This window comes from Delphinapterus leucas, chromosome 10, assembly GCF_059928025.1.
Source record: "Delphinapterus leucas isolate spDelLeu-1000000601 "Yukka" chromosome 10, BTC_Dleu_Yukka2, whole genome shotgun sequence".
Lineage (NCBI taxonomy): Eukaryota > Metazoa > Chordata > Mammalia > Artiodactyla > Monodontidae > Delphinapterus > Delphinapterus leucas.
Window position 1 is genome coordinate 52,943,729 of NC_143138.1, and position 26,906 is coordinate 52,970,634.

At 40.9% G+C, this 26,906-nt stretch overlaps 1 protein-coding gene across 4 annotated transcripts in view; it reads left to right on the plus strand.

Moving 5' to 3' along the window:
* The first annotated feature begins 264 nt into the window (after positions 1-264).
* CNOT10 (CCR4-NOT transcription complex subunit 10) overlaps positions 265-26,906 on the plus strand; it is a 68,431-nt gene continuing 41,789 nt past the window's right edge. For 2 of the 4 annotated variants that reach the window (XM_089918976.1, XM_022553753.3), the window contains exons 1-8: positions 265-524; positions 12,602-12,696; positions 13,637-13,798; positions 18,814-18,964; positions 21,413-21,555; positions 24,453-24,539; positions 25,094-25,177; positions 26,635-26,752. In XM_089918976.1, the coding sequence (XP_089775102.1) occupies positions 503-524; positions 12,602-12,696; positions 13,637-13,798; positions 18,814-18,964; positions 21,413-21,555; positions 24,453-24,539; positions 25,094-25,177; positions 26,635-26,752 (862 nt within the window). In that variant the 5' untranslated portion in view covers positions 265-502. Of the gene's footprint in view, positions 525-7,304; positions 7,618-12,601; positions 12,697-13,636; positions 13,799-18,813; positions 18,965-21,412; positions 21,556-24,452; positions 24,540-25,093; positions 25,178-26,634; positions 26,753-26,906 lie in introns of those variants that run through there. The other 2 variants (XM_022553752.3, XM_089918978.1) reach the window with 2 other exon arrangements.

Genomic DNA, 26,906 nt, shown 5'->3' on the forward strand with positions numbered 1-26,906 from the left:
ATGTAAAATGAGGGACAAGAGCTCGGATACTCGAGAATTCTAACCAGGATAAGCACACAGCAGCGGCGCGCAGCTCCCACCCGGCCCACCCAACACACGCGCAGACGCGCGGGTGAGCGCACGTCCGGCCGGGCGCGCGCGCTCACGCCGCAGGGGGCGGGCCGCCGGGGACGCCAGCGTGGGGCGGGGCCAGCCGCAGTTCCCACGCCGGCCAAGGCCCCCGGAAGTAGTGTGTCAGGGGACGCGGCGGGGCGGAAACCGTGCATGGCTGGAGGTAGTGGCACCGCCCGGGGCGGAGACGCTGCTGCTGTTGCTAGACGACGCAAACTAGTCTTCGTCACTTCCTCAGCCCGCCGTCTGCCCACTCCCCAGGCCGGAACCCAGGGGCCCGGAGCCGGAGTGGGCGCAGGGTCGTCCTCCGAGGTCCAGGATAGCGGTAAGCCGGGCAGCTGGAGTGGAGGCCACGCCACCTGCGGGGAAAGACCCGAGCCGAGGCGGGAAGATGGCCGCAGACAAGCCTGCAGGTGAGGCGCGCGCCTCGCGCGCTGGGGCGGCGGGACCCGCGGGGGCGGGCAGACCCTATGCCGCGGTGGCGGGGTCCCGGGTGGGGACGAGGGATGGGGACTCCGGGGCGACTCTAATTGGGGCGTGCATTTCTCTCCCCCATCCCCTCCCTTGGCCGTCGCTACTGTGAGTCTTTGGGCCCAAGGTCCGATAGTTTCTTACCAAGAGCAGTATGAAGCCGCTTCTGGCCACCTTTGCCCGGCTCTCCGGAATATCTCAGATTTAAAAAGCTTAAATCTAGGTGGCCGCTTCACAGACTTTTCGACTTTCCACTGACGAAGGCAGAACAAGGAAAGTTAACCCCGGAGATGCGGCTACCTTGATGCCCCCGGCTCGGGCTAGGACTCATCTGGGTGGTTTCGGCCGCATCAGCCTGCCTATGGTCAGCGACGTCTTGTGTAATTAGCTTTGTAAAAACAACTTATTGAAATAGACATAACATTATCGTGTCTCACTTCGAGCTGTGCTGTCTATAATATCTTGCGTTTAGAACCTCTTTTCCCCTTAAGTTTAATCTCGACGATTTTCTTTATGGATTACTGCTCCATTCCTAGAATCTTCTCCATTGAGGAATGTAAAATTCTTTCCTGCCTACTCTGGGACGGTCTGGCGTATATTTCCTGTAAGAAAATAATGTTCTCTGTGGCATCCATCCAGGTTTTGTTGGATGGAACTTAAATGACAGGACTTAGAAGTGGTCAACAGTTAGACTTTTTACAGTAAAATTAATTTTTTTAAAAAAGGAAAAGAGGGCTTCCCTGGTGGCGCAGTGGTTGAGAGTGCTCCTGCCGATGCAGGGGACACGGGTTCGTACCCCGGTCCGGGAAGATCCCACATGCCGCGGAGCGGCTGGGCCCGTGAGCCATGGCCGCTGAGCCTGCGCTTCCGGAGCCTGTGCTCCTCATCGGGAGAGGCCACAACAGTGAGAGGCCCGCGTACCGCAAAAAAAAAAAAGGAAAAGAAAATCTCAATGTGTGCTGTAATTCTTTTATTAGGTCCTGATCTCAAAAACTGACGAACTTGATTTGAAATTAAAGTGAGCCAAGCCTAATATAGGTACAGATGAATGAAATTGTCAGAGCATCTCTTCAGTAATCTACTAAGAAGAAAAACAAGAGAAAAGGTTTAGAAAGTGAGGCTAAACCTTTAGAGGGCACTAGAGAATTTTAGGTAGGCTGGTCAGGGAAAGCCTCTGGTGAGGTGATATTTGAGCAGACACCCCAACAAAATGAAGGGGTGAGCCATACGGAATGAGGAGGGGTGGGTGGGAGAAAGTTCCAGGCAGGGGATAAGCATGGCCTATGCAAGGCTGGACCAAGAGGACCAACATATTCCATCTTAGTTTAGGACACTGTCTCTCCCCCAGGTTTACCATTTCTATTCACCCATACCATTGCACTTGCCTGGAATGACCTTTTTAGGCCTAAAACCTATGTTGTTTTCAAGTCCTACCTCAGTCATAAAGCATTCTTCTACTATTCATTCATTCGTTCATAAAAATTGAGTGCCAGGCAGTACCTTGGATATTAAAGAAATGGATATGACACACTCCCTGCTTTTGAAGACCTGCTATTCAGTCTGTTAGAGTCAGCCCTATTATAGTGGCACTCCCATTTGGGAAGAGCTATGTAATATATGTAGTAGAAGAATAAGGTCCAGAGTGATTTGGGGCCTTTCTTTGATTGGTTTAAGCTTATAGGCCACAGTGTAGGAAACTTCCTACCTAGAAAATAAGGTTGAATTTGTATTAAGTAGATGAGTGTATAGTGTGACCCCATGAATCTCTCCACTCCTCCTCTCCATCCCCATTTCAAGTGCTGTTGTTCTGACCTTTATCTCTCTTTTTTTAAAAAAAATTGGAGTATAGTTACTTTACAGTGTTGTGTTAGTTTCTGCTGTACAGCAAAGTGAATCAGCTATACGTATACATCTGGCCTTTATCTCTTGATGTGGTCTGTTTCACATTGAGCATCCTTCTGAATGGTTTTGTCTCTTCCTATCCAGTCCATTCTCACTGCTGCATTTTCACTTTATTTCTAAAACACTATTTAGATCATACCATTCCTTGCCTATAAACTTTCTAAGACTGTGCCATTTTTTGTGCATCAGATCCTCACTCCTTAATGTCATTTATGAGGCTCTTCACAATCTTTTTCCATCTGATACTTCTATATCATCACATCTAGCTCTTCACACCCGAAATGATTCTTAGAAAGTATCATGTTCTTTTGAGTTTCTGAGCAGTAATGCCCTTCTTTCTCTTCTCTATCTGGTGAACATGCTTCTCATTCAAAATCTAGTTTATATGCTGCTTCAACTCTGAGCTCCTGAGCCCAAGACCCTTTTCATGGAGCTTGTTCTTCATTAGGTAAGAAAGAGGCCCATGAAAGGATTTAAGGAGGTAAGTGACCTGATCACACTGACTGTGGTAGAGAATGGATTTTTTTTTTTTTTTTTTTTGGCCTCACCTCTCGGCCTTTAGATCTTAGTTCCCCGATCAGGGATGAAACCTGTGCCCCCTGCAGTGGAAACGTGGAGTCTTAACCACTGGACCACCAGGGAAGTCCAAGGATGGATTTAAATGAAACAAGACTGGAGGCTCAGAAACTAGCTGAGACCAGCTAATGTTGTGATATTAATTTATTCATTAAATATTCACCAATAGCCTGCTCTGCCAGACACTGCGAAGTCTCTGTCCATGAGGAGCTTGTAATGTAGTAAGAAAGGCAGATAAACATGTAAACAAAGTAAGAAATAATTCGGATTTCAAGCTGTGATAAATATTGTGAAGAAAAGAAAAAATGAGTAAAAGGATAGAGGATAACTGAGAGCAGGGACCCTGCTTTGAGTGTATTGGTTAGAGAAGGAAGGGCTCTCTTAGAGGTGACGTTTGAACAATGTCCTTGCTCCTTGGGAAAGGTTCTGAGTTAAGCCTCAGTTTCTTCATTTGTAAAATGGGAGTCCTAATAATCTTCTAATTTATTCCTAATAGCTTTCTAATTTATTTACCTCCCCAGGTTACAGCTTGTGAGGATCAGCTGAGGTGAGGTGTATGTTTTAGCCCACACCCTCTGGGAAGCAGAACCCGATTAAGGTGTTCACTTTTTGGAAGGTGCAAGCCCAGGATAGTGAAGGTGAGGGAGAGAAGGAAGGAAGGCAAAGGAAGATGAACTACATTACAGCCCTAGCTACTGTTCCATCGTGACCTGTGAAGAGATGTAGCAGGTCATTTGCATATGGGACTTTTCTGTAAGGTTTTCGAGGAGAAATTACACTTCAGAATAGTCCATATGAGAGAGAAAGAAGGGATGATTTATTTGTCCAGCTTTCTCCCATTTCCTGTTTCCAGCTGGTCAAGACTCACCTCCTGGAGAATTAATTTACCTGTGCTTCTAGGTTACGTGGCTTCTTAGTGATTGATCAGCCAGCAGCTCTCACCCTGATTTGTATTTCAACCAAATCATAAAGGGAGGGGGTTCCCACCCACCCTGATCCCATCCTCCCTTTATGATTCAAAGATAAACATTGAAGGGGCAGTTGAAAGTCCTAAGGTTCATGTCCCTATGTAACATAAAAGTGGTGTGAAACACCAGCAATATTTTAGGGTGATTTATTTGACTTTACTTTTGATAGTTATTTGAAAGGAGAAAGTGGCTGGAGTTAGGATGCAAAATCCTAGATTTGAATTTATCTGAGAATTTGGACTATGAGGATGGCAGTAGTAGGCTTAATAGGAAAAGGTTGATGACATTATGAATATGGGAAAGACAGGACCAGATGAGTAATATGAAATCGGGAGAAGAGTACTTGAAGATGGCTTTGAAATTTTGAGCCAGGATGACTGTAAAAATGGTAGGAAGGGGCTTCCCTGGTGGCGCAGTGGTTGAGAGTCCGCCTGCCGATGCAGGGGACACGGGTTCGTGCCCCGGTCTGGGAAGATCCCACATGCCGCGGAGCGGCTGGGCCTGTGAGCCATGGCCGCTGAGCCTGCGCGTCCGGAGCCTGTGCTCCACAACGGGAGAGGCCACAACAGTGAGAGGCCCATGTACTGCAAAAAAAAAAAAATGGTAGGAAGAACAAACAAAATGGGAAAACTTTAAGTTAAGGATATTTTTATTTTATTTAAAACACCCCAACCTTTTTATCGTTATTAACTGTATCAGGTAAAAAACATGAAGTCCTCTATCACTTCTACCCACCCAGTCTCACTGTCCAGGTAACTAATACTGAGTTTGTGTGTTCTTCCAGACTTTTTCTATGCCTACCCAAGCTTACATCGACTAAAAAATATATGTGTGTGTATATATACATATATATATACACACACACACACACACACACACACACACACACACACATGCAAATGAGGAAATAAACTGTGCAATACTGTCTTGCCATTTGCTTTTTTTCAAGGTCCAGTAAAGAATCTGTACATTTTTAAAATTGAAGTATAGTTAATGGAGTCTGTACATAAAGTATCTTCTCTAAGTGACCTACGTTGGGTATTTTATTTTTTTATAAATTTATTTATTTATTTAGTTTTGGCTGCATTGGGTCTTTGTTGCTGCATGCGGGCTTTCTCTAGTTGCAGAGAGCAGGGACTACTCTGCAATATGCAGGCTTCTCATTGCAGTGGCTTCTCTTGTTGCAGAGCACGGGCTCTAGGCACGTGGGCTCAGTAGTTGTGGCATGCGGGCTCAGTAGTTGTGGCTCACGGGCACTAGAGAGCAGCCTCAGTAGTTGTGGTGCGCAGGCCCAGTTGCTCTGTAGCATGTGGGATCTTCCTGGACCAGGGCTCAAACCCATGTTCCCTGCATTGGCAGGCAGATTCTTAACCACTGCGCCACCAGAGAAGTCTCTACATTGGGTATTTTAGGTGTTTTTAGCGTTTAAGAATTTAGAGTCTTATGATTCCAATTTAAAATGAATAACTGATTTATATTTGTGAATATAAGTTGAGGCCTTACTATGTTATTGCATGGACATCAAAGAGTCACTGTTTTCAGTAAGCTTAATTTTTTAGATTTATAAGTTATTTGAATTCTCAGAAATTTTGTCTTTTTAAGTCAAAGGTTGTACTTAAAATGTTTTAAGGGGGCTTCCCTGGTGGCGCAGTGGTTGAGAGTCTGCCTGCCGATGCAGGGGACACAGGTTCGTGCCCCGGTCCAGGAAGATCCCACATGCCGCGGAGCAGCTGGGCCCATGAGCCATGGCCGCTGAGCCTGCACGTCCGGAGCCTGCGCGTCCGGAGCCTGTGCTCCGCAACGGGAGAGGCCACAGCAGTGAGCGGCCGGCGTACCGCAAAAAAAAAAAAAAGTTTTAAGGTTGTAGTTAAAATGGAATATATTAAATTACTTAAGGTGGTTATAATTTTGTTTGAAGGTGTAAATGAAATCAAACATTCATCACGGCCCTTTAAAATGAAAACTCCAAATAGAGTAAGAAGTCGACGTTAAATGTAAAAGTTTGAGGAAAATCTAGTCATTCTGAACTTGTAAATTAATAACTGTTAATATTTGAAAACTGGAGTAAATCTCTTCTCCATGCATAAAAACTACTATTTTTTTAAACTACTATTTATGAAAATAAAAACAGTCATCAGCACTGGTAGCATTCTGCTTTGCCTGTCTTTCCCAAAGTGTGCTGATATTCTTGAAGCTTGGTATTCTGTTCTTTGTTTCTGCACTGCTGGACAGGGTGCTCAAGTCTATAGCATTGCTGGTCACATGTTAGTCCTCTGAGCTGTGGAGAAATCAGCCATTGTATGTAGGGCTTTGCTAAGGCAGGTGTACTTGGTCATGTGATAGAAAACCAAACGTGAGGTGTGTGAACATTAGCTGGATGGTGGCTTTAGTAAACCTGAATTCTTTTTCTTTGAAATGGCATCCTCATTTAAACTTTACCTTCACAAAGGCATCAACACTGTTTTGCGAGAGTAGCAGTAGATTTCCTTAGGCCTGCATTTCTTTTACTTTGGGGAAATTTTTCTTTTCTTGAACATCATTGGAGCTGTATTTTGAAAAGTGTATCTTGTGTGGAAGATCCTCCGATCAGATTTTTTTTAAATAAATTTATTTGTTTTATTTATTTATTTTTGGCTGTGTTGGGTCTTCCTTGCTGTGCGTTGCTTTCTCTAGTTGCAGCGAGAGGGGGCTACTCTTCATTGTGGGGTGTGGGCTTCTCATTGCGGTGGCTTCTCTTGTTGTGGAGCACGGGCTGTAGGCGTGTGGGCTTCAGTAGTTGTGGCTCACAGGCTCAGTAGTCGTGGCTCCCGGGCTCAGTAGTCGTGGCTCCCGGGCTCAGTAGTCGTGGCTCACGGGCTCAGTAGTCGTGACTCACGGGCTCAGTAGTCGTGGCTCACGGGCTCTAGAGCGCATGCTCAGTAGTTGTGACGCACGGGCCTAGCTGCTCCCCGGCATGTGAGATCTTCCCGGACCAGGGCTCAAAACCATGTCCCCCACATTGGTAGGCGGATTCTTAACCACTGTGCCACCAGGGAAGCCCCTCCAATGAGATTTTTTTTTTTTTTTTTGCTGTACGTGGGCCTCTCACTGTCGTGGCCTCTTCCGTTGCGGAGCACAGGCTCCGGACGCGCAGGCTCAGCGGCCATGGCTCACGGGCCTAGCAGCTCCATGGCATGTGGGATCTTCCCGGATCGGGGCACGGACCCGTGTCCCCTATATCGGCAGGCGGACTCTCAACCACTGCGCCACCAGGGAAGCCCCTCCAATCAGATTTGAATTGTTAACATTCTGTGTTGGAATGTGTCTGGGCTTTCCGTTAACTGACTTTTTTCAGTTTTGGAAAAGCAGTGTTTCTTTTCTACTTAGTTTAAACCTAATTGGTTAGAAATGAAGCCCGTTGGCTTAAAAAGCATCAAAGTCTGTGCGCCGAAGAGCTCTGTTCGCCTAGATGGTCAGCCCTGTTCATTAGGCCAGAGTAGAAGGAAGGTCAAGCTTATGGATGAACGGTCATATACTCTTTCAATTGGCAATAGAGACTATTTTCGGACAAATAAAGACACGTTGTGGAATTACGTGCAGCCTCTTTCTGGTAAGAAGTCAGTAGTTATGAAGAAAATGAATGTTTTAAAGACTGATTGTCAAAATAATACCTGTTCCTTGCAGAAAACTTGAAAAGTGCAGAAAGATAAGGAAAATAGGAATAGTAATCCTACTGGAGTGGGTTTTTTTCCCCCTAGTTTTATCTTGAAGTAAAAGAATGTAGGTAAAATAATAGCTGGTTAACATGTAAAAGGCTGTTTACTGAGCTCAGTTCTCTAAAATGTCTATTTCAGAGACTCTTGTCATCCTTAGAGTCTAGCTTATTAAAGTTGGCTTCTTTCCTTATTTGGAAGATTTTAGGAGACTTTTACAGTTCCTAGAGCATAATGATAGCAGTGGCCACATAAGCCAATCTGCTTCTGGTGGGAAGTAGAAGCTTAAACTCTTCAGTGCCTTGGTGAATTGTTGGGTGTTTCCCTCTGCCTTGTATTTATAATCACAATTTATAAATGACAGTTGGGCCAAGAAGTCCCATTAAAGAATGTCATCTAATTTAGAGAGGCTATATTTTAGAAGAAGCTATGGAGATAACTTGATGGCAAACTAAGAATTTTGGGCATTTGGTTTAAATTTAGTGTACTTCTTTATGAGGGGAGAGAAAGTTTTTAAACACTTTAGGTTTCCTAAAAAATTTCAAAGTATTTACGTTCATTGTTAAAATTTTACGGTGAATATACCTAGAGTTGAGGTTCTGTCTCAATCTAAACTCATACCTGGCTTTCTGGGGTCCTAAAATCCTGTGTCCCCATTTTTACACATTTTAAAGAAAATGGTCCTTACTGTTATTGTGCACCTGAAAGTTTTGCAAAGCAGGTGCGTTGTGTAAACAGTTAACAGTAACTCACTGTTACTGGCTTTCTAAAGAAAAAGCTGTTTGACAGGGTCCTCTTAAACCAGTGAGCTCTCTCACTGGTTTAAACTGTTAAAACTATTAGTTTTTCTCCTCCCTGTTATGAATCAATTCTTATTTATTTGTATGCAAAAGTGGAAATGCAATACTAATTTATCTAACTTTAATTATCAGAGGTAACACTTCTAATAAACCCCAATGCCAGGGACTTTGCTGGTGGTCCAGTGGTAAAGAATCCATCCTGCAATGCAAGGGACGCAGGTTTGATCCCTGGTCGGGGAACTAAGATCCCACATGCCGTGGGGCAACTAAGCCCATGTGCCATAACTACTGAGCCTGCACACCTCAACTAGAGAGCCCGTGTGCCTCAAACTACAGAGCACTCGTGCTCTGGAGCCCGCGCACCACAACTACAGAGCTCATGCACCCTAGAGGCCGTGCACCACAACTAGAGAAAAGAAAACCCGCACACCACAACTAGAGAGGAGCTCACGTGCTGCAGTGAAAGATCCCACATACCACAATAAATATCTCGCATGCTGCAACTGAGACCCAACGCAGGCAAAAATAAAAATAAATAAATAAAATAAAATAAATATTTTTTAAAAAACACTGTGAATAAAATTTACCTCTAAAAAAACAAAAACGCCCCAAAAAACCCCAAGTACCAGAATACCTTTTTTTGTAGGGCAGATCTAAGTCTTAGATAAGTTCACTTAAGCACAGGTTATATTTTGTTTCTAAGTGTAAGCGGTGATTCTCAAGAGTATTGTAATAATAGGGGTTTTGCAGTGATCTACGGAGCTGTTCACACTAAATCTAATTTCATGGTTTATTTGTATGTTTAAAGTGCAGAAATAAGTATTTTATAAAAAAAACAAACAAACACAACGGAATCCTTAGTTGTTCTGTCAAAAGGAAAGGGGGAAGGAATCCTTAGTTGTTCTGTCAAAAGGAAAGGGGGAAGGAAGCTAATATCTAGTTAAGAGAGTTAGATGGTCAAGGGGAGACCAGACTGAAGATACGACTGATTCCAAGACGTATGTTTTCATTGTACCATGATGTCATCTTGACAGAGGGAAATTGGGGGTCTTTGCTTACTGCTTATATGTGCCAGGCCAGGGCTTCCCAAAGTCAGCTCTACTGAGGACTCATTCGTTGAAATGATCCTGGAAAACAGGTTTCTAGGCAGTTATCAAAAAGTGCTCACATCATAAGTGTACATACAGTTTAATGAATTCTCACACACCCAGAAGCACCCCCCACTCTCCACCCCATGCATCTTGCAGTCACTAGACTCCTGGAGGTAACCCCTTATCTGAATTCTAAAACCTTGTATTAGTTTTAGGCAGGCATTTAAAAATAAAACTTAAAAAAAAAAGTAACCCATGTAAATTATAAAAATTTAAACAAGTGTTGTCAAATGCAAGTTTATGTGCCTGAAGCACAGTGAGGCCAAACAAACCGAAATGTCAGAGTTTGGAGCAGGGAAAGGTTTACTGCAGGGCCAAACAAGGAGATTGGGTGGCTTGTATTTAAAAAACCCAAACTCCCTGATGGTTTTTGGAAAAAAGTTTTTAATAGGCAAAATTTGGGGTGAGGGCTGCAGGGTGTGTGGCTTTCTTCTGATTGGTTGGTAGTGAGGTAACAGGGTGGTGTCCAGGAATCTTGTGCTCAGACTGAAGTTACTATCCTCCACCTGTGTGGGGGCCTTAGTTCCTGCAGAAGAACTCAAGAGATGTGTTATATATATTCCTTGAGGAGGAACCAGTACTCTGCACTATGGTTTCGTGACTGCTCCACCTTTGTTTCTGCATTCCCTCCCTTCTCTAATTACTGTTTGAATCTGCCCTTTGGTACTCAGGAAAGGTCTAGGAGCCTGAAGCTTTTTTCTACAAAGAAGAAAACGGGGTGGGAGGGGTGTTTGGAAGGGTTTTTGTATCCAAGAGGGCCCCACAGACAGGGTCCTGCTCAGTTTCACAATTGAGAGGAATAGGAAGGGAAGTAAAATCTCTCACTCTTCCATCCCACTCCCTGAAGGTAATCACTGAGTTTGATGTATATCCTTCCAAAGTTTATTCTGTACATATTCAGAAGTACATATCTATGTATATATCTTTACAAAACATGAAGTTCAGTTGTATAATACTGTTTGCAGGACTTCCCCGGTGGCGCAGTGTAAGAATCCATCTGGCGGGCTTCCCTGGTGGCGCAGTGGTTAAGAGTCCACCTGCCAATGCAGGGGACACGGCTTCGAGCCCTGGTCTAGGAAGATCCCACATGCCGCGGAGCAACTAAGCCCGTGCGCCACAACTACTGAGCTGCGCTCTAGACTCCATGAGCCCCAACTACTGAAGCCCTCATGCCTAGAGCCTGTGCTCCACAGCAAGAGAAGCTACTGCAATGAGAAGCCCGCACACCTCGACGAAGAGTAGCCTGCACTCGCCACAACTAGAGAAAGCCCATGCGCAGCAACAAAGACCCAACTCAGCCAAAAATAAATAAATAAGGAAGGAAGGAATCCACCTGCCAATGCAGGGGACACGGGTTCGATCCCTGGTCCGGGAAGATCCCACATGCCGCAGAGCAACTAAGCCCGTGCACCACAGCTACTGAGCCCACTAGCTACAACTACTGAGCCCACACTCCTAGAGCCCATGCCCCACAACAAGAGAAGCCACTGCAATGAGAAGCCCACGCACCGCAATGAAGAGTAGCCCCCGCTTCCCACAACTAGAGAAAGCCTGCCTGCAGCAATGAAGACCCAGTGCAGCCAAAAATTAATTAATTTTTTTAAAAAAACTGTTTGCAATCTGTTCCTTTAAGATGTTGAAGATATTTTTCCATGTCAACACATGTAGACTCAACTTCTTTAACAGTTGTTTAGTGTGCCATTGTATTCCTATACCATGCTTCAGTTAGCAATTTTTTTTAATTGGAATATATAGTTAGCAATTTCTTAACTGAGGGATATTTAAGGATATCTCTAGTTGTGTTATTTCTAGACATTCACTTTTATAAATAGTGCTGCAGTGAGCATCTTTGTGTATTTGTAGAGTGAATACCTAGAAGTGGGATTGTTTGGCCAAGGCTATGTACATAGACAGATATTGGCAATTCCTTACCAGGAGGTCTTAACCAGTTTACGCTCAGACCCAACAGGTGTTGTCCTTGAGTAGTTTAAGACTTGGTTCAGCTGAGATTTTTATGTTTATTTTTTAAATTAAAAAAATCTAATTTTTAAAAGAGTAAATTGGGTAGAAATTGTGACTATTAGAATGTACATGGACAGTTCTGTTAAGGAAGCTTTTTAAAAAAAATTTTTTTTTGGCTGTGCCAGGTCTTAGTTGTAGCACACAGGATCTTTTCATTGTGGTGCACGGGCTCTTCGTTGGGCACATGGGCTTCTCTCTAGTTGTGGCACGCAGGCTTCTCTAGTTGTGGCACACGGGCTCCAGAGCGCGTGGGTTCAGTAGTTGCAGCGTATGGGCTCTCTAGTTGTGGGGTGCAGGCTTAGTTGCCCCGCGGCATGTGACATCTTAGTTCCCCAACCAGGGATTGAACCCACGTCCCCTGCATTGGAAGGTGGTTTCTTAACCACTGGACCACCAGGGAAGTCCCAAGGAGGCTTTTTAAATGTATTAATCTTGGCTTTTGGATTTCTTTGCCTGGAAATTACCTGTGAGTTCTTATCAATGTAGTTTTCTCATTGTTAAATGTTGCTGTGTTCCAACTGGATTATAAACTTTTTGAAGGCATTGTATATGTATTTATAATCTCCTTGTGTCTGCAGGGCCTGGCATATTTTCTTGAATATGTGGGATTTTTGGTATATGGCTGGGGGACAGATCTAATTTTTTAAGAGAACACAATATTCTCAGCATGAATGACCTGACAGACAGAACTGTAATCCTTACATAAGGATTTCCACAGCAAAAGGAAACATTTCTTAAGTTTTCGAAGGAATGGCTTCTTCCTCACTTATGACACTAATAGCCATTGTGGTTGAGAGGGTCTAACTTTGGCAACTTCATTAGGAAGAAGACAATTAAGAAGAAAACTAGGGATACATTCACTGCATTACTGTTATTTCTAAAGAACTATAAAACTTGTGTGTTTGCAGATCAGGGAGCAGAGAAACATGAAGGGACAGGTCAGTCCTCTGGGATTACTGATCAAGAGAAGGAGTTGTCCACCAGTGCTTTCCAGGCTTTCACAGTAAGAAGTGGTTTCTCTTAATCTGTTCCATCTTTAGTAACTGTCAAGCATGAATATTTTCACAGTGAATTTTTTAATTTATAATTTTTGTTCTGTACTAATTGAAGAGTTTAAGTTTATAGAGTAGGTTTAGGTTTAAAATTTTTTTTTTAATTTTAGAGTTTAAATATGGTGAAAGGAATGAGAGTAATTTGAGCCATTCCCAAATTTTTGTGTTTCCATAAACATATTTTAACTGTCAATGTTGTTTTTAAGTCTCTTAAATTTAGATTTGTAATATGTGAGTCAGTCTTTTCATTTTACTACTCTCTTCAGTTCTCTTCCTTGACTGTACTTTAAAGTGGAACCCCAAAAGTTTATTGTCAAAACTTTAACTTTTCTGACATTAAACGATATGAAAGAAAACATTTTTTTTTTTTTTTTTTTTTTTTTTTAAGAAAACATTATTTGATTATCAAGTTACATACATGTAAGTGGAAGAACTTGATACTTGGGTATTCCAAGTATACTAGAAATTAAAATTTGGAGTAATTAATCATATTACCTTTCTTGGCTAGCCTTGGCTATTATACCTTGCTAGCAATATGTACTAATATATATTATATCTGATTATAATATATATTATATATAGGTATATTACATATCCATATATGTGTGTGTGTCTTGTAGATATAATGCACATGTATCACTGTTAGAGTTTCATTCTTTGGAAATAAATATCCACAATTTTTTTTTCAGTTTTATTGAGATATAATTGACATATCACAGTTTCTTAATTGGCATGACTCTTACTTCAACTAGTGACTTTAATTAGTATATTTAGAGGAATTATATCTGTCTTTGTAAGAATTTTTAAATAAAGATCAATGAAATATATTTGGAAATGAATGTATAGTTCTTAAAGTTGGTATGTAATTTTGTTTGTGTGTTTTTGTTTTAGGCTGGAAATTATGATGTCTGTCTGCAACATCTTGCCTGCCTACAAGATATAAACAAAGACGATTATAAAATAATTTTGAATACAGCAGTAGCTGAGTTTTTCAAAAGTAACCAGACAACAACAGATAGTTTAAGACAGACACTTAACCAGCTGAAGAATCAGGTGATACATAAATGAATTTCATTATAAAAATATTGTGGTGCTCTCTAGATTGTGAAATAAAGTTAGTTAAGTAAAATTAATTTCACTTCCTATCTGATATTAATAGCATAATTTCTAATATAAAACATTTGTTGGTATTAATTTTATTTGTATAAAATTCTTATTCCAGGAAATGAAAGGTATGTTGTGTGATTTTATTTTCTATTGGTTTTTTTTTTTTTGGCTGCGTTGGGTCTTTGTTGCTGCGCACAGGCTTTCTCTAGTTGCGGCAAGCGGGGGCTACTCTTCGTTGCGGTGTGCAGGCTTCTTCTCATTGTCGTGGCTTCTCTTGTTGCAGAGCACAGGCTCTAGGCGCTCAGCCTTCAGTAGTTGTGGCACACGGGCTCAGTAGTTGTGGTTTGCGGGCTCTAGAATGCAGGCTCAGTAGTTGTGGTGCACGGGCTTAGTTGCTCCGTGGCATGTGGGATCTTCCCAGACCAGGGCTCGAACCCATGTCCCCTGCATTGGCAGGCGGATTCTTAACCACTGCACCACCAGGGAAGTCTTTCTATGGGGTTTTGAACTTGAACAGAATAAGCTAATACACAAAATTTGAATGAGCTTTGGAGTTTTGAGAAAGAATTAAAATAGAAATATATGAGAAGAGTAGCTGCTGAGACTATCTTATTTATAACTGCAAAGATCTGATTATTAATAATAATGTCAAACTGTTTTAGCATTTTGGATTAGGAGATGATTAACTGATCAAATAGAAGATATTCTGATTTATATATGGTTTGGGACTTGCCTTGGTCATTGGGCATAACAGCATCACAAGGGTAGACCTTTGATATTCAAGAGGGCTAATAGCAGACCTTTAGTGCTTACTGTGTAACAGACCTTATGTAAGTAAGAACCTCATATAGGACATCTCACTTATTCTTCCCAGTAGTCCTGTGATGTAGCTACTATATTTTTTCTCATTTTACAGATGGGAAAGCTGAGGTACAGATGGCTTGGATAAATTGTCAAAAGACACAAAGCTTTTAAGTAATAAGAGCTACATGAACCCAGTTCTGTTTGTGTTTTTAGTTACTGCTTCATGCTGTACAAGGTCTTGAGACCTTTTTGAGCCCCCGTCCTGGATTCATGAGTACCACCATACTGTGGAAGCATCACCTAAAATGTGACATGGTTAGAAATAAGAGACCCCTTCAGGCTTTTCATGACTTTATAGGAGTAAAGTAATTTTTCAACCCTATTAAAATTCATCAATGAAAAGGAGAATAATAGTCAACATTTATTAAATGGTTATTACTTGATTCCATATTTCATATTAAGTGCTTTTTATGTCATATCTCATATAATCCTCACATTCAACCCTTGTGGTAGGTATTATCTCAATTTTTAATTTTTTTAATATTTTATTTATTTGTTGGGCTGCACTGGGTCTTAGTTGTGGCATGCAGGATCTTCGTTGCAGTATGCGGGATCTTTCCTTGCGGCACACAGGCTTTCTACTTGCAGCACATGGGCTCTCTAGTTGTGGTGCACAGGCTCCAGAGCACGTGGCCTCAGTAGTTGCAGCGTGAGGTCTTAGTTGCCCCTTGGCATGTGGGATCTTAGTTCCCCGACCAGGGATCGAACCCGTTTCCCTTGCGCTGGAAGGCTGATTCTTAACCACTGGACCAGCAGGGAAGTCCCCTATCTCAATTTTAAATTGAAGTTTAGAGGGCCTACTAATTTTAATTTTTACAGCTAGGAAGGGGAGAAGCAGAATTTGAACCAGACCCTCTGACTCTTGAGCCTGTTCTCATAACTGCCTCAGTCTTTGTAAATGTGTATGTCATCACATTACATCATTGCTCTAGTCTTATTAGCCATGATTTATCTGGAGCTCCAGAATCAGAGGAAAGATGATGTTTGCTGATGTCTAGTACTTGTGCCCTACAACCCCACAGACAGTTTCTTGCAGGGAACATTAGTTTGGGCTTTGAGTACAAGTTCATCCTGAAAACTTTTTTTAGAATAAGAGGCTCCTGGGGACTTCCCTCGTGGCACAGTGGTTAAGAATCCGCCTGCCAGTGTAGGGGACATGGGTTCAATCCCTGGTCCAGGAAGATCCCACATCCCACAGAGCAACTAAGCCCGTGTGCCACAACTACTGAGCCTGCTCTCTAGAGCCCGAGAGCCACAACTTACTAAGCCTGCGTGCCACAACTACTGAAGCCCATGCGCCTAGAGCCCATGCTGCACTATAAGAGAAGCCACCACAATGAGAAGCCCATGCACCACAACAAAGAGTAGCCCCCACTTGCCACAACTAGAGAAACCCCGCACGCAGCAATGGAGACCCAGTGCGTCCAAAAATAAATAAAATAATTAATTAATTTAAAAAAAAAAGAATAAGAGGCTCCTGCAAACTTCCTGTTAAGCCAAGACAACTGTTTTTTGAAATCCTTTCATCAGCCTTTATTATTGTTATTTTTTAATTTAATTTTTGGCTGCATTTGTTGCTGCTTGTGGGCTTTCTCCAGTTGCACCAGGCGGGGGCTACTCTTTGTTGTGGTGTGCGGGCTTCTCACTGCAGTGGCTTCTCTTGTTGTGGAGCACGTGCTCTAGGCGTGTGGCCTCAGTAGTTGCGGCACATGGGCTTAGTTGCTCCGCGGCATGTGGGATCTTCCTGGACCAGAGATCAAACCCGTGTCCCCAGCATTGGCAGGCGGATTCTTAATCACTGCACCACCACGGAAGTCCCAGCCTTTATTCTTAGATTGGTTCAGTAACTAACACACAGATACACACCCAGTGCCTTCCAACTCTCTTGAGTTTCCTACAAGTGTGTACTTGTGTCTCCTTGCTTTCTCTAAATCATACTTCTGTTCAGTCACATGTCCTGGGCATAGTGACACACCTTGTCAGTTTATTCCACTTTCAGTGACTTTTTATCTCACTTAGTGAGTAGTTTTTGTTCTGGCTGGAGCAATTACTAGATTATTTTGGTGAATCATAGAAAATGTGGCAAAGTTACTCATATCGTAAGTTCAACCTTTGCTGAAAGCAAAACTCCTTAATTTGTCCAAAACCCCTTTTTCTGGCTGAGAATTATCCCTTCTTAGCTTATTCTCTCTTCATTGCATAACTACCTAGAAGTGTTATCTTTCTTTGGAAATTGAGTTTTCTCTATTTAAAGAGACTATTTTTAATCACTTGAAGATAGAGGCTTGATAAGTGAACATTATAAAGACCCCAAACTCATTGAGATGCACATGCTATTAGCTAGCTAGGACCAATTGTTAACAATTGAATCCGCCTGTCAGGCTCACCACATGGGTGATTGAAATCTGCAGAAGTCTGATTACAAATCACTATGTATCATGAACTTTCTGTTTCTTATCATTAGCTAGACCAAGGTTGTTAAGTCCCTGTACAGTTGAACCTGGAGGTCCACGGGGGTTTGATTCCGGGGACCCCCCCCACCGCGGTAGCAAAATCCACAGTTCAAGTCCCTTATATAAAATGGCATAATATTTTGATATAACCTACACACATCTTCCTATCTTCCTGTATACTTTATTCATTTATTTTTTTTTGCATTACGCGGGCCTCTCACTGTTGTGGCCTCTCCCGTTGCGGAGCACAGGCTCCGGATGCGCAGGCTTAGCGGCCATGGCTCACGGGCCCAGCCGCTCCGCGGCATGTGGGATCTTCCCGGACCGGGGCACGAACCCGTGTCCCCTGCATCAGCAGGCGGACTCTCAAGCACTGCGCCACCATGGAAGCCCTTCCTGTATACTTTAAATCATCTCTAGATTATTTATAATACCTAATACAATGTAAATGCTATGTAAATAGATGCCAGCGCACAGCAAATTCAAATTTTGCTTTTAGGAACTTTATGGAATTTTTTCCCCCAAGTGTTTTCAATCTGTGGTTGGTTGAATCCACAGATGTGGAACCTGTGGATACAGAGGGCCAACTGTATGTCAAAATTCCACTGCTTAATTTAGGAAAATGTCAGTCTTAGAATTAATTACTTAACATTCCTCAGTAATTTATTGCAGTCTTTGTGGTGGCAAAGAAAGATAAATTTTAATACAGGTAGAATTCCATTTTAATGTGTTCCATGGGATTATAGAATGGTTGTAAAACTTGATAAAAATTTAAAAGCCTATTACATATTACAGAAAGTGGGTATACAGATCGTCATTAGCTTTAAAATGCTAAGTGTTGTGACTTTTCTTCTTTTGGTATCAGATGTGGATGTTAGGGTTCTAGTAAAGCCATTAAAAGCCGATTTTCACCACCATGTGTGACAAAGTGTATTTTTGTTCATTACTTTGAAAAATCTTTTTTTTTTAATTGTGAGAATAAAACCCGGAACATAATAGGAAAATCAGAAAATATACTTTCTAGCCATATGACCTCAGGCAAGATAATTAAGCTTTTTTTCGCTTGTTTCCTTATTTATAAAAAGGAAATGATAATATCTATGTCCTTGAGGTATGAGAAGGATTAAATGAGGTATTCTCTGTAAAGGGTTTAATGTAGCAGGCCTGGCACATAGTTAAATAGTATTATTTGTTAATGTTTAAATTTACTTTGGTTTTTACAAAATGGAATCAAGTTTATGTATATGTACCTCATAACATCCTCATAGGAAAGGTCGTTTTGAGTTTTGCCCACTCCCTATGTAGCCTCTTGCTACGTGAGGCTGGAAAGTAGGAATCCAACTCAGAAGCCACACTGGCTTTTAGAAAGCATTGAGGATACCTTCACAGTGGCAAGGAAGAGACTCGCCTTGCCTTGGGCAAGGTACTTAATAAAGTCCCATCAGAATGTTTTACTTAGCAGAATTTTATATGAATGAAATAATTTTTAGTATGTGAGAGTAATTAAAATCTAGAGGTCCTATTAAAAATGTGGAAAATTTTAGAGTAAGAAATGTTGGCCTGTGTTCCTGTTTATTCATTTAGAGTCTTTCACTTTTGCTCTTTAGTACTGTTAGAACATAATCCCTGTTGATTGTTTAATAGGTGCACTCGGCTGTTGAAGAAATGGATGGATTAGATGATGTTGAAAACAGTATGTTGTATTACAATCAAGCAGTCATCCTGTATCATCTCCGGCAGTATACAGAAGCCATATCCGTTGGTGAAAAACTTTATCAGTTCATAGAACCTTTTGGTATGTTATCTGTCAAATCAGAAATTTGCCTATCTTCTCATACCTGTGAAGGTCTCTGATACTTTCATCTAGATAATAACCTGAATCAGAATTACATGTGAGTGTTTAAAGAAAGAAAAAAAGCTGTGTCGGGTTTTCTTAATGATTAGAAAAATAAAAATTATATCACTTTTAGATGAATCCAGGTTTTCCTTTAATATCCCAGTTACCCCCACCCCAGTTTTTGATGATAACTGTTAGAAATGCTATTTCTAATTGAAAAGATTTACTGATTTTTTTTTTCTTTGATGTTTAAACACCACCTCAGTGTACCTGATCCTTTCTTTCTTAAGTAGTATATTAAGGAAGGAGTGTTTTGGAATGTTAGGGGACAATGTAGTATTTTATTTTGTATATTGCCTAATTGAAATTTCTGTGGGTAATCATAGAGTAGATAGTATAGAACACAATTAGCTTTTTTGTTAACTAGCTTACAATTACTAGCCTCAAGTGAGCGTAGTAAGACAAGTAAGGGCAAAGAAAGAAGAGGGAGCAAATAAAGCAGCAAAGCTGGACCCAGGAAATGTTTGAGGGGGCTGTTAGTTTCCAGCCTGCAAGCAATCAGATTTCAATTGTCTTTTTCTCCATGGCTCCTTTCTTTTAAATTCAAAACACTGGGGCGAATTCCTGATTTATAAACCCCTTATTGCTGTTATGGTCACCACAGGACGGGTGGTGGTCTGTACTTGCTCTGGTACTTTGGGAAGGTTCCAGGGCCCCTTGTGCTGACGGCTGGCTGGAGAGCTCTCACTGTGGCTCCAGGGAGGCCTTTTCCGGGTGCTCTTCTGCCCCACAGCCCTGAAGATGCAGTGGTTGACAGACTAGGCAGGAGATATCAGTGGTGAAGGATTGTGTGCTAGGGACCAGTTCCTTTCCCCTGTAAAGCTGGAAATCAGTTATACTTCTAGGATGGCACAGATGTGCTTTTGCTAGAAAGCTGGTTTTTAGAATTTCCAGAACAGTTAATGAAATGATGTTCATCTTTACTATGGCTGAGCAGAATATAGCAACCAACTAGTCAGTTTTTAGATCCACTTTTTCTCCTTCTTTGAAAACTTTTTTTTTTTTAACTTTATTACTTGGCTCTTCATACAACATAAATTATTGAGCATACCCTATGGAGCAGACACTATTCTAGGGTCTGAAGATAATACAGTGAATGAAAGAGAGAAAGTCTTTACCCTCATTAAGCTTATGTTCTAATGGCAGAGAGAGGCAATACGATAAATGCATCTGGCGAGGTAGTTAAATGCTGCAAAGAAAGGCTAAAATTGGGTAAGCGGATTGACTGGGGATGTTATTTTTAGATAAGATAATTGAGGAAGGCCTGGGATAAGACAGTATTTGAGAGACGCTTGAATGAAGAGAAGAGGTGAGCCATGCAGCTGGGGGAAAGCATCACAGCCAGAGGTAATAGTGTGCGCAGAGGCCCTGTGGTGAGCATGGTCCTGGCAAGTGAGAGAAGCAGCAGGAGCGCCGTGGTGACTGGAGCGAGGTGGGAGCACAGGGTTAGCATTTTAGCCTAGGGAAGGACTCACTCTTTTTCAGGTGTGGTGGGCAGCCCTTGGAGATGTGTGACCTTTGCACGTCAACTGCACTGACTTTAGTTCTAAATGTATTCTACTCTGGCCGCTGTGTAAGAGCAAGAATGGAATCAGGAAGACTTGTTAGGAGGCTCTTAAGGGCTTTTGAAATGTTCGGTTCTTGATTATAGCAGCCTTCTTTTAGACGCTTTCCATTTATCTTCTCTTTTGAAAGGAAAGGAAAATAGTGTTATGTCATATACCAGATTAACCCTCCTCTCTTCGCTGGGCTCTTCTTCCTTTGAAGTTCTTGTCTTTATATTTTCCTCTTGGCTGTTTCAATTTTCTCCAGTCCACACCTTGTTTCTTTTGTGTCTGTAATCACCCAGTTTCTTTTCCCCATCTCTGTGCCTAGAAAGGAAGTCTTTTTCCTAGAGTCATAGACCTTTTTAGAGTTAGAAGGAACCTCGGGATCGCCTGGTCCACCCCCTGCCTTCAGGCATGTGAAGTATTCTCCCCATTTTACAGGTCAGCCAGCTGAGGTCTAAGTAGTTCAGTGATGTGCAGAGGCTGCACATCTATTAAGTAGCCAAGCAGGCACTGGAACTAGGGTTTCCTTCCACCTAAAGTAATACTCCTCATTTCATGTGCTGGTATTTGGTAGATATTTTGCCAAAGGAATTTCAGACAGTAGAATCCCTGATACGAGAGGCCTTGAGATGCCTAATAGAATGACACTGTGGCTTCCATCCACAGCTCTAGGTAATAAACATTCCTTTAAGTCAAGACTCAGGCTTTGCTTTTAGAGCTTTTTCTGTGGGGAATGGTCTGAGATACTTGCTTCACTTTGGATTGTGACTTTTCTTTTCATGTTTTTTCCCCCCAGAAGAAAAATTTGCCCAAGCAGTGTGTTTTTTGCTCGTAGACCTGTATATATTAACCTACCAAGCTGAGAAAGCTTTACATCTTCTTGCTGTTCTAGAAAAAATGATTTCACAGGGCAACAATAACAAAAATGGAAAGAATGAGGTGAGTGTTCTGAGGTGATCAGACTAAAATGTAAAGTATGATTAATATTTATGGTTATTAAATATTATTTTAACAGCTTTATTAAAATACAATTTACATACACAAAATTTATCATTTTAAAGTGTATCATTCAGTGGTTTTTAGTATACTCACAGAATTGTGCAACCATTACCACTATATAATTTCATCACTCCGGAAAGAAACCCTGTACCTGTTAGCAGTGATTCCCTTTCCCTCCTTCCCTCAGCCTCTGGTCACCACTAGTTTACTTTTCTATCTCTGTGGATTTGCCTCTTGTGGACGTTTCATATAAATGCAGTCATACACTATGTGACCTTTTGTGATTGGCCTCTGGTATATTATTTTCAGTTTACCAGGTGTAGCCTGTAGCATTCCTTTTTCATGTGTTTCATTCCTTTTTATGGCCAAATAATATTCCGTTATGTAGATATGCCACATTTTTTAATCCCTTCATCAGCTGATGAACGTTGGGTTGTTTTCCTCTTTTGGCTGTTATAAATAATGCTTCCATGAACACTGATGTACAAATTTTTGTGGGGGCATGTTTTCAATTCTCTTGGGTGTGTATTTAAGAGTGGAATTGCTGGATCATTTGGTAACTCTATGTTTAACTTTCGGAGGAACTACCAGACTGTTTTCCAAAGTAGCTGCACTATTTTATATTCCTACCAGCAACTTTTGAGAATTCCAGTTTCTCCACATTCTCACTAGCCCTTACCCGTCTTTTAAAAATTGTAACCATCCTAATGGGTATGAAGTAGTACCTCATAATAGTTTTGATTTCCCTAATGACCAAGGATATATGTTCACATCTTTTCATGTGTGAGATATTAGTTTTACAGAATGTGAAGATTAGAATGAAGACCACAAAATTCCATTATCTGGGAAAATTTCATCATTAAAGTTCTTCAAAAAGAGGACATACTTATGACAATTAAGCTTCACCACGTTCTGGAGACACTTGGTGTAAATTAAGAACACATCTTCGTTCTTGTGTTTTTCATTTTGCTTGTGCTTCTGGCTGCCAAGGGATGATCCTTCTTTCTTCCTCTTCCTGCTTCTTTGTTGAAAAAGGAGTGTTTGTAGAAAACAGATTATCAATACATTTCTTTCTGCCTGTATAAGTTCTTGAGGTTTAAAAATAAACATTTAAAAAAATAAATAAATAAAAATAAACATTTAGCGTTACTTTTTACAGGCGTGTATATCTGAGAGTCCAGTTAAATAATCTTAGCATTATTCCCACTGTCGTGTAGTAAAATATTTTGTTTTTATATTCAGTACTTGTAATAGTTGATGAAATATAACTCATTTCAGCAGATGCTGTGTGCTCTATGAGGTGGTACTAAGGTGACAAAAATGAAAACACTGCAGTTGTTGCTTTTCAAGGAACTCACGTCTGTGGGAAGAGAAAGATGGAGCAAAATCTGTTCATGACAAGAAGCAAGGAGGTTAGGGAACGTTTCAGAGCAGTTTGGATGTTTGATTTGAGCCTTGAAAGATGTAACAGTTCAACAAGTCAGGAGAGGAAAGATGGAGCAGGATGACCATCCTGGCAGAGTAGAGAGTACAGAAGGAGTGAGAGTGGTGTGTGGGAGGATTTCTGGTCATCTGACCTGGGGAGTACCTGAGGGATGTGATGGAGATTATTGGGGTGAGGTTGGCATCTCAAATATGGGTCAGATCGTGAAGGACTTTGAATACTTTGCTAGGTATTTAGGGTATGATGTTGTTGGCAGTGTTGATACCAGAGAAAGTTTTGTTTTGTTTTGTTTTGTTTTTTAATTTATTTACTTATTTGGCTGCACCGGGTCTTAGTTGCAGCCCGCATTATCTTCGTTGCTGCGTGCGAATTCCTAGTTGTAGCATGTGGGATCTAGTTCCCTGACCAGGGATCGAACCCAGGCACCCTGCATTGGGAGCGTGGAGTCTTAGCCACTGGACCAGCAGGGAAGTCCCCAGAGAATGTTTTTAAAGAGGGAATGACATGATCTATTGTGGGTTGCAGAAAGACAATCTGAGTTCTGACCAAGTAATATCCAGGCTTTTTTTTTTTCTTTTTAATAAATTTATTTATTTATTTATTTTTGGCTGCATTGGGTCTTCATTGCAGTGCTTGGCCTTCTCACTGAGGTGGCTTCTCTCGTTGCGGAGCACGGACTGTAGAGCACGTGGGCTTCAGTAGTTGTGGCACGCAGGCTCTAGAGCACAGGCTCAGCAGTTGTGGCACACGGGCTTAGTTGCTGCACCGCATGTGGGATCTTCCCAGACCAGGGATCGAACCTGTGTCCCCTGCATCGGCAAGCGGACTCTCAACCACTTCGCCACCAGGGAAGCCCTATCCAGGCTTTTTAAACCTAGCCCATCACTATACTAAACTATGAGCTTCTTATAAGTAGAGTTTCTTGTCATCCACTCCAAACTATTTTTGTTTTTTAATTTTTATTGGAGTATAGTTGCTTTACAGTGTTGTGTTAGTTTCTGCTGTACCGTAAAGTGAATCAGTTATACGTGTACATATATCCACTCTTTTTTAGATTTCCTTCCCATTTAGGTCACCACAGAGCATTGAGTAGCGTTCCCTGTACTAAACAGTAGGTTCTCATTAGTTATCTATTTTACATATAGTGGTGTATATATGTCAATCCCAGTCTCCCAATTCATCCCACCCCCGCCGTTCCCTGCTTGGTAACCATAAGTTTGTTCTCTACACCTGTGACCCACTCCAAACAATTAAACCTGAATCTCTGGGACCTGGGATTCAGAATTTTGAAAATGTTCTCTAGGTGATTCATATTAGCTCACTTGGCAATCAGTGATTTCAGTTATGATCAAAAATATTTAATTTTGGTTAACTTTGTTTCACCACCCTACAGACTGGTAATAACAGCAACAAAGATGGGTCTAATCATAAAGCTGAAAGTGGAGCTCTAATAGAAGCTGCGAAGTCAAAGATACATCAGGTAGCATAAATTTTAAGAGAAGTTATATGTGACATGTATTTACTAGTAGTTATGAATGATGAAGAATGGGATAGATCATTGAGAGCAGTAAATAATTCAAGGCATGTATGTTTATTTGGCTTTGAAGTATTACAGTTTAGAAGCACATTTATCCTTCTAAATATATTTTGCTCAAGATGATAATGCAATGTTATTTCTTTTACTTCTCTATAGAAAATTGAGAGAAATGGCCTGGGAATGTACTGGATGATAAAAATCAGTTTGTAGAATTTTAAAATTCATTGTTAGTTAGCCATATGCAGTTAAGAATTAATAGGATTTTTGCTTGGAACTTAGTTATAAATTTCATCCTGCCATGTTTTAGTTTTTAAAAGTATATTCCAAGAGTACAATAAAAATAGATTATTTAAGATAATTTTAAGCTCGCTTTTGCAAGTAACTGGTATAACTGTTGTGAACAGATTGGGCTTAATTTTCTTAACTAGAAAGTAAAATTGCTTCAGCATCTGTAAATCCACTACAGTTCCTACATACTAGCGTTTTTCCTTTGACAGTATAAAGTAAGAGCATATATCCAAATGAAGTCCCTGAAGGCATGCAAAAGGGAAATCAAGTCTGTCATGAACACAGCTGGGAATGTAAGTTTCTTCTTGAGTTTTCTCTTTTTTTTTCAATTAGCAGCTTTTATGTCGTAAATTTTCTTATTTGGACAATAAGTATTATCAGTTTTAAATAATTTATCACAGTCTATTATAGTGTATATATACTGCCAGCTGTAACCCTTTATACTGAGTTGTGAAGTAGTGATCATACTGTGTCTATAATTTAACATCATACTTTTCTCACTTAAAATTATAACAAGCATTTCCCTTTGGTATATAGCCTTCAAAACCACCATTTTGAATAGCTGTCCAGAATTCTTTGAGTGGTTTATCACAATTCACCTAAACATTTACTGTTATTAGACACTTTAGGATTTTTTAGATTATACTCAAAACATTTATTAAAGATAAACAGTTTGGTTGTAGCCCAAACCTGCCCCTTCCAAATGATCTTTGGCTTGACAATACCTTCAGTTTGATTAGTGCCAGAGTACTTGAGTTATAATTACTCCTTCATTTCCCTCCACCCCATCCCTCCACTAATAAGTAATTTTTTTAAAGACAGTAGAGGGAAAGTTTAGGAAAACTGTTAATTAAAAGTGTGAAATCATAAAGAGATACGGTTTATAGAAGGAATAGTTCAGGAAAATTGACCTAGAAATCTCAGGCAGGATCTAGATTGGCCACTGGGTCAGTTTTACTCAGGTGATTTTTGAGAACAGTTGTAGCCTAGACCTGAAGGGTAGACTTGAGGCTAAGAGGGAAAGGCTTAAGTATAAGTAGCCAGCCAGCCGTTATCAAACCATTTTTGGGAGAAAAGACATGATTCCCTTCCTTAAAGTATACCATCATCAGAGGGGAGAGACAAACAGGAAAATAAATAATTGTTAGTCATACCCAAATCGGGGAAAACTTCAGGAGGAAGTTTTAGGAGAAGCAAAAGGTGGTCTGTGATCTAAAGCGTGATTTTTGTAACAGCAAGATTAGCCCTTGAAAATAAGGAATTCTGTTAGGGAATTTTTCCATTCATAAAATGACACTTTTTTCCCCCACTTGGAAAAGCATTTGATTATTTGTACTTCTTTGGGTTCTAATGGAGGTGTATTTATATCCTAAAAAATAAGGGAGATCACCAGTCTCTGTAATAACCATTAAAATGAAGGACTTAGTTTCTGCTGTTACATTGGCTTTCAATTAATAGTGTAATAGATGAAGACAGTCAGTGGATATTTTGCAGACTGTATTCTTACTCATATATGTTATATGTATTTTTTTAGGTAGACCTTTAATAATTCAGTTTGTAAAGTGCTCTCTGCCAGGTTTCATTGTTTTAGATTGTGAGAGCGATGGAAAGCTCAGAGACCATAGTTTTTGTGACCGTGGCTTAAGTGACTCATGTATGCCCTTGACCACATGCCAGTGCAACAGTCTGATTATGATCTCACATTAGACATCTGAGTACAAACTGTAAGAAACTTATGTTTTCTTTACAGTCTGCACCCTCCCTGTTTCTTAAAAGCAATTTTGAGTACTTAAGAGGCAATTATCGAAAAGCTGTGAAGCTGTTGAATAGTTCAAACATTGCTGAGCATCCAGGATTCATGAAAACAGGTAAAAGAAAATTGTGAAGTTTTGGTATTTTCTTCCTGACTCTTATGCCTTGTTTCTTGGTTTTTTTCCCTAGACTGCTGTTCAGAGTGATTTTTGCTAATTTTTTAAATGAAAATGTTTTATTATTGCTGCTTCAGAAAATTCCTGGTATTTT